The sequence below is a fragment of the Nanorana parkeri genome, unplaced genomic scaffold (genome assembly GCF_000935625.1).
Source record: "Nanorana parkeri isolate BGI_ZX_2015 unplaced genomic scaffold, ASM93562v1 scaffold748, whole genome shotgun sequence".
NCBI lineage: Eukaryota > Metazoa > Chordata > Amphibia > Anura > Dicroglossidae > Nanorana > Nanorana parkeri.
The window spans coordinates 582045-589235 of record NW_017307016.1 but is presented as its reverse complement, the minus strand read 5'-3'; the positions used below and the strand labels follow the sequence as shown (position 1 = coordinate 589235).

The window sequence follows — 7191 nt, the reverse complement described above, 5'->3', positions numbered from 1 at the left end:
CTTGCTTTCCTTCTCGGCGGGGGGGGGGCCATCTATTCGGAAGAACTCGTGATCTCTTGCAGACTGCACTTCTTTCTTTAGGGTGGTATACGCTCAGGGCTGCAACAACTAATCGGCTTAATCGATTATTGAAATAGTTGTCAACTTTTTCAATCATCGATTAATCGGCTTCCGATTTTGGTTGGCCCCGTTTACGGCTGCGCGCCGCACCTCCTCCCCAGCAATAGTACATTATACAGTGGTGCGATGCCGAATACCACCAGCTATAGAGGACTACAAAACCCAGCAATAGTACATTATACAGCGCAATGCAGAATACCGCCAGCTATAATGTATTATTGCTGGGATTTTTTGTACTCTATAGCTGGTGGTATTCCGCATTGCACCACTGTATAATGCAGGGGGTCTCAAACCTCCGTCCCTCCAGCTGTGGTGGAACTACAAATCCCATGAGGCATTGCAAGATTCTCACAGACATGACTCCCAGAGAGAGAGATGCATCATGGGATTTGTAGTTTCACCCCACAGCTGGAAGGCCGGAGGTTTTAAACCTCTGTGTTACATCAAAGATTATTAGTTTACACAGCTTGTTGCACTAAACTGTTTGCAAAATACAGCAAGGTGACCCAGGGGAAAGAGTGAGGAGAGACAGCCAGGAGAGCAAAGGGAGACAGCCAGGAGAGAAAATGAGGAGAGTGAGAGAGAGCGAGGAATGACAGCCAGGAGAGAGAGGGGAGAGACAGCCAGAGAGAGAGCGAAGAAGGACAGCCAGGAGGATGAGGAAGGAGAGGCAGCCAGAGAGAGGAGAGACAGCCAGGAGAGAGAGCGAGGAAAGACAGCCAGGAGAGAGAGGAGAGACAGCCAGGAGAGAGAGCGAGGAATGACAGCCAGGAGACAAAACGAGGAATGACAGCCAGGGGAGAAAGGAGAGACAGCCAGGAGAGCGAGGGAGGTTTTTATTTCGTTGGTAGATCTCATGTAGCTCATCATTTGAAAAGTAGATCTTAACACAGAAATTGTGGGCACCCCTGGTTTAAGGCAACTGCCACGAAAGTGAACGAACAAGGTGACAGGGTCTCTTTTAAATGTTTGAGTCATTTATATGTAAAACAATGATGCATTGTTAGTCCAAAGGGATGAAAACTTTATTTTATTACTTGACATGTCACGAGTTGAAGTGACTTTGACAAAGCGTTACGCGCTATCCACGATTCGCACCTCGCCTTTTTTGGCAAACGTTAGCTCGCTCCAGGCAAAAACGTTTCCCTTGCTTTTCTCTTTTCCCCTGAAGACGGACCGCAAACTCCTGATGGACAGAACCCGACTCCACATGTTCAGGTCTTTGATTCTTCCCACGAAGCTTTGGGAAACGTCGAAGCTGTGCCCGAGCGCGTCCTGGTCCTGGCCGAGCATGGCGATGCCCCCGGGTCTCACGGTGTGCCTCTTACGGTACACGCTGTTGGCGGATCTTCTCCCGTTCACCCACAGCTCGCAGCGCCCGAACTTCGACTCCCACGTCAGGCAGATGTGCTGCCACTCCTTTCTCCTGTCCAGCTTTGCCAGCATCAGGCCCTCTCCGCTCATGTAGAACCCCAACTTCCCGGTCGCTTCCAGCCACAGGTTGAGCTCGTCGTAGTACAGACTGCGGTAAGAGAATAAGATGGTTTCCCTGTGTTTCGGGACATCCAAAGACACCTTCATGCAGAGGGAGAAGGCATTTAATATCAGTGGCAGAGCCGGGGTCAGGTCGATATAACTGTTGTTGCTTTCTTTAGGGAACAGGAAGTATTTTCCTGTCAGATCTGAAAAAGGGAAGGTGGGTATTGGGTTAGAATCCGGCAAAATGATGTGAACAAAGAAATCGCACTGGGGGCTTCAATGGAAACGCAGCGCAGTGGGCTCATTCCCGCACTGGCCCCCACCGTAATTTGATTCAGCCATGAGTTATCCTCCGTCTTCGTGAAGACTGAGGATGTACTTTGAGCCAGTGGCGTAACCATCACCGTAGCGACTCAGACGGCCGCTATGGGGCCTGGGGGCACAGGGGGGCCCGGCCAGGACATTCCTGATGCCCTGCGGGGCCGCCTGGGTCGCTGTGGCATCTCACGCTGCTGGCTGTCACTGGCGGCTGTGAAGAGGAACGCGCCGCTGGCGGCGATCTGTGCAGCGATGCGTTCCTCTCCACAACCGCTGCTGAGTCAGTGAGAGCCAGCGGCGGCGGTGGAGCAGTCAGTGTGGAAGGAGGCGGGGCCCGGGGGGTTGGCATCAGAGTAGGAGGCGGGGCCCAGCAACGGGGGCGGGTCCGGCGACAGGGGAGGAGGCGGGGGCTCATCACCGACGGTGGAGGAAGAGGAGGCGGACAGGTAAGGAGTGTGACCCTGCAGAGCCCATCTTAGATAGTCTATGGTGGGCTCTGCAGGGTCACCTGCAAGGGGTGGGCTCTGCAAGGGGTGCAACTAGAGATCAAAGGGGCCCTATACAAAATTTTGCTATGGGGCCCTGTGATTTCTAGTTCTAGCGCAGGCTGTCAAGGGGCCGCAATACCCTCCAATCACAGTGTATAGGTGCAGGAAGCTGTGCCTTCTACATCTCCAATTTCTTGAGTTGTTCTGTAAAGTAACTAAAAAAAACATACTAGACGTTTCAGTTTCCTCAGACCTTTCACCGCCTGGAAAGAAGGTGAAAGAGAAATAGTTAACTCAAGGAATTCATGAGACACACAGGACAGTTTTCCATCTTCATAATTGATATGCAAGTCCCGCAGCTTCACAAACACTGCGGCAAACAGCCAATGACAGTCAAACACTATGATATTCTGATATTGGTCAAGTTACTTTTTATCTAATAAACAACAAAGTACTCAACAATAATGGTAGAATTTTTACAACTTACTTGATGCTGATGTTTGTTGAAGATCCAAGACGACTAAACAAAACAGAAACAACATTTTTCTGAGCACCACAAAAGTCACCGGAAAAACCTTCATTTTATCTATCCAGAAAACATTACACGGGTCTTAAATCTGCCCTCTATACAGCAAATGCAAACACTGCGTCACGGCATTCTGTGGAGCAACACCCAACAACAAGAAGGACAGCAGGAATGACAGTTGCGAGAGTGATTCCATTGAACCCTAAGCCCTGGTTCACACCTAGGCGTATTGCATATGCGCGTCTGTTGCGCGTTTTTTTTTACCGCGATTCGCCCAAAGTAGTACATGTACCTTTTCAGGCGTGGGCCGTTTTGTAGCGCGTTAGGGACGTGCTGAAATACGCCAAGGTGTGAACCAGACCCATTGAATACAATGGGATTTAGATGTTTGAGCGTTTTGTAGAGCGTTCGTCGAGCGTAGAACGCGCTACAAAACGTTCAGGTGGGAACGAGGGCTTATTGATTAGGGTACAGGTGTGCGCTGCAGAGAGACCCGGCCAACAGTGCTGAATAAGGACCAGCAGGTACGGTTGCCACCTGCCCGGGATTCACCCAGACAGTCCGGGTTTTGAATGCTGTGTCCGGGTTTCACAGCAGCTGAAACCCGAACACATGTTGTCAGCCAGACAGGAGCAACCAAAATTAAGATAGGGGATACTCGCCCCCCACTGAAAATAGCCTTGACTGTGATATTTGCATATGAATGGGTGGAGCTATTTACATATAAATAGGCTCGTGACTCATTCTCAAAAAAACATTTCCGTGCATCACTAGAGTGTTCGGGTTTCGCTAAAAGAAAAGGTGACAACCCTACCAAGGCTCCAGGCCAATCACTACAGATTTTTGTATGGAGAGAAAGGAGTAGAGCACCAAGTCATAGAGAATTAGGCCAGATATGGAAAGTTGACAAAGAGGTGCACCTAGTAGACTTGTGCGCCGTCCAAAAATTTGTTCCTTTTCGTTTCGTTCCGTTTCGTAATATCCGTTATTTCGTATTTCGTGTCCGAAACTCAATTCGGATTCGTACGAAATACGGATTTTCGTTAATTTCGGGACATTTTCGTAACTTTACGAACATTCGTTATGATGAAGTTAAAAAGCAAAAATACCTTTGTTAATATTGGAGTCGATGTGGTAGTTGTTGTTTTTGTATCCGAAATACGAATTCCGTTAACAGATTCCGGATCCGAATTTCGTATTAAAAAAAACTACCATCAACTCCAATATAAATGTACTTTGCTTTTTAACTTCAATATAACGAATGTTCGTAACGGAACGAAAATACGTCAACGGAATTTCGTATTTCCTGCCTGTGTATTGTAATGCAACTCTCAGCAGCAGCGGATCCGTATTTCATATTTCGGATTAAAAAAAAAATCTTGTCATGTTGTTCAACCTCATTTACAGGGGTAATATTAGTTCCCGTTTCAAAGAAATTCGGATCTGAAATTCGTTAACGGAATTTCGTATTTCGGATATAATTCGGAAACTGCAATTCGGATTTCGTATGCTTCCGAATTTACTGTTGAGATCCACCCAGCTGCGTGAATGACAGCTGGCTCGGCCTATCTAGAGGCAGAGCCAGCTGTTCCCGCCCCCTCCCTCGTCCGTTCCGCCAGTCAGCGCTGGAGGATCAGACAGGGGAGGGGGCGAATTCCTGCAGGGAGCCGTGAGTGACAGTCACCACTCTCTGCAGGGAGATGATCAAGAAGTGAGCGAGCGACGGTATGTGTTCGCTCACTTCCCGATCTATTGAGCCGACGTGTGACAGTTTCATTGTCACACGTCGCCCCGAACTATGAGGCTGAGTGATTTTCACTCCCCTCATAGTTCTCCTTTAACTCCTAAACTTAGTGTCACTGAAATATTTCAAGCAAAACCCTTTTGGGAACAACAGAGGTCATGCCTTCTACATACCTTCTTGAGCAACAGGTTCACCAAATACTTGGACTTCACAGAGGTTTAGGTAGTGTGTTTGGTTGGGCAAATGAATGGTAACGTACCGGCCCTCCATTCCTTTGCAGTTAAAGGACATTGTCTCCCCATAATACATCTTGAATACAGTTTCACATCTGGAAGACAGAATAAAGGGAATCTGTCACGACTGCAACATCCGAGCTGCATTTGCTGACTAGTTTTGAAGCTACAAGTTGAGTTGTCTTTCCTCTGGAGCTCCTATCTGCTCACTTCAGGTTGGTGGCTTCAAGGACCGTTCCAAAATTTTTACCTGCTAGACAAACGTACCTGGGGTTGCCGACTCCACCGTCCTCCTTAGAATTTCCAACACGAATCTCAGCGCCATTAATATACTCTCGGCAGCAGTCACCCCGATTGGTGATGGCCACGGACTGGACGCGATGGGTGGATTTTAAATCCACCCTCCACCACGGGTTCCTTTGAAGAGCTGTGTGAGTGCACTCCTGTCGCATGTAATTACTCTGCAGAGATCCATCAATGGCTCTTTTTGCATCATCTTTGGAACTATAATGAGATGATTGGGATGCAAAGCCTTGCGGAGCCACATTCTTGACTTTTGGATAGAAAAAAAAACAACAACATTATTACCTCAGAATTTTCTTCTCTCTCTCTCACTCTCTCCCCCTTCCATCTTTCCTCTCTCTCTCGCCCTCTCTATCCCCCCCTTTCCATTTATCCGAAATACGAATTCCGTTAACAGATTCCGGATCCGAATTTCGTATTAAAAAAAACTACCATCAACTCCAATATAAATGTACTTTGCTTTTTAACTTCAATATAACGAATGTTCGTAACGGAACGAAAATACGTCAACGGAATTTCGTATTTCCTGCCTGTGTATTGTAATGCAACTCTCAGCAGCAGCGGATCCGTATTTCATATTTCGGATTAAAAAAAAAATCTTGTCATGTTGTTCAACCTCATTTACAGGGGTAATATTAGTTCCCGTTTCAAAGAAATTCGGATCTGAAATTCGTTAACGGAATTTCGTATTTCGGATATAATTCGGAAACTGCAATTCGGATTTCGTATGCTTCCGAATTTACTGTTGAGATCCACCCAGCTGCGTGAATGACAGCTGGCTCGGCCTATCTAGAGGCAGAGCCAGCTGTTCCCGCCCCCTCCCTCGTCCGTTCCGCCAGTCAGCGCTGGAGGATCAGACAGGGGAGGGGGCGAATTCCTGCAGGGAGCCGTGAGTGACAGTCACCACTCTCTGCAGGGAGATGATCAAGAAGTGAGCGAGCGACGGTATGTGTTCGCTCACTTCCCGATCTATTGAGCCGACGTGTGACAGTTTCATTGTCACACGTCGCCCCGAACTATGAGGCTGAGTGATTTTCACTCCCCTCATAGTTCTCCTTTAACTCCTAAACTTAGTGTCACTGAAATATTTCAAGCAAAACCCTTTTGGGAACAACAGAGGTCATGCCTTCTACATACCTTCTTGAGCAACAGGTTCACCAAATACTTGGACTTCACAGAGGTTTAGGTAGTGTGTTTGGTTGGGCAAATGAATGGTAACGTACCGGCCCTCCATTCCTTTGCAGTTAAAGGACATTGTCTCCCCATAATACATCTTGAATACAGTTTCACATCTGGAAGACAGAATAAAGGGAATCTGTCACGACTGCAACATCCGAGCTGCATTTGCTGACTAGTTTTGAAGCTACAAGTTGAGTTGTCTTTCCTCTGGAGCTCCTATCTGCTCACTTCAGGTTGGTGGCTTCAAGGACCGTTCCAAAATTTTTACCTGCTAGACAAACGTACCTGGGGTTGCCGACTCCACCGTCCTCCTTAGAATTTCCAACACGAATCTCAGCGCCATTAATATACTCTCGGCAGCAGTCACCCCGATTGGTGATGGCCACGGACTGGACGCGATGGGTGGATTTTAAATCCACCCTCCACCACGGGTTCCTTTGAAGAGCTGTGTGAGTGCACTCCTGTCGCATGTAATTACTCTGCAGAGATCCATCAATGGCTCTTTTTGCATCATCTTTGGAACTATAATGAGATGATTGGGATGCAAAGCCTTGCGGAGCCACATTCTTGACTTTTGGATAGAAAAAAAAACAACAACATTATTACCTCAGAATTTTCTTCTCTCTCTCTCACTCTCTCCCCCTTCCATCTTTCCTCTCTCTCTCGCCCTCTCTATCCCCCCCTTTCCATTTCCCCCTCTCTCTCTCTCTCCCCTCTCCATCTTTCCCCTCTCTCCCCTTTCTATCTCCCCCTTCTATCTTCTCTCTCTCTATCTCTCTCACCCCCCTCTCTCCCCTTTCC

At 47.8% G+C, this 7191-nt stretch overlaps 2 protein-coding genes across 2 annotated transcripts in view; one reads left to right on the top strand and one right to left on the bottom strand.

Moving 5' to 3' along the window:
• WBP11 (WW domain binding protein 11) overlaps positions 1-112 on the top strand; it is a 16736-nt gene extending 16624 nt beyond the window's left edge. Inside the window, exon 13 of the mRNA XM_018564388.1 lies at positions 98-112. Within this exon, the coding sequence (XP_018419890.1) occupies positions 98-112 (15 nt within the window). The remainder of the gene's footprint in view (positions 1-97) is intronic.
• A 1082-nt stretch (positions 113-1194) lies between these two features.
• The window catches only part of LOC108793438, a 37127-nt gene continuing 31130 nt past the window's right edge, over positions 1195-7191 (bottom strand). Inside the window, exons 16-22 of the mRNA XM_018564387.1 lie at positions 6676-6961; positions 6349-6503; positions 5176-5461; positions 4849-5003; positions 2893-2925; positions 2659-2775; positions 1195-1802 (exon numbers count right to left, since the gene is read on the bottom strand). Coding sequence (XP_018419889.1) covers positions 1195-1802; positions 2659-2775; positions 2893-2925; positions 4849-5003; positions 5176-5461; positions 6349-6503; positions 6676-6961 — 1640 coding nt within the window. The remainder of the gene's footprint in view (positions 1803-2658; positions 2776-2892; positions 2926-4848; positions 5004-5175; positions 5462-6348; positions 6504-6675; positions 6962-7191) is intronic.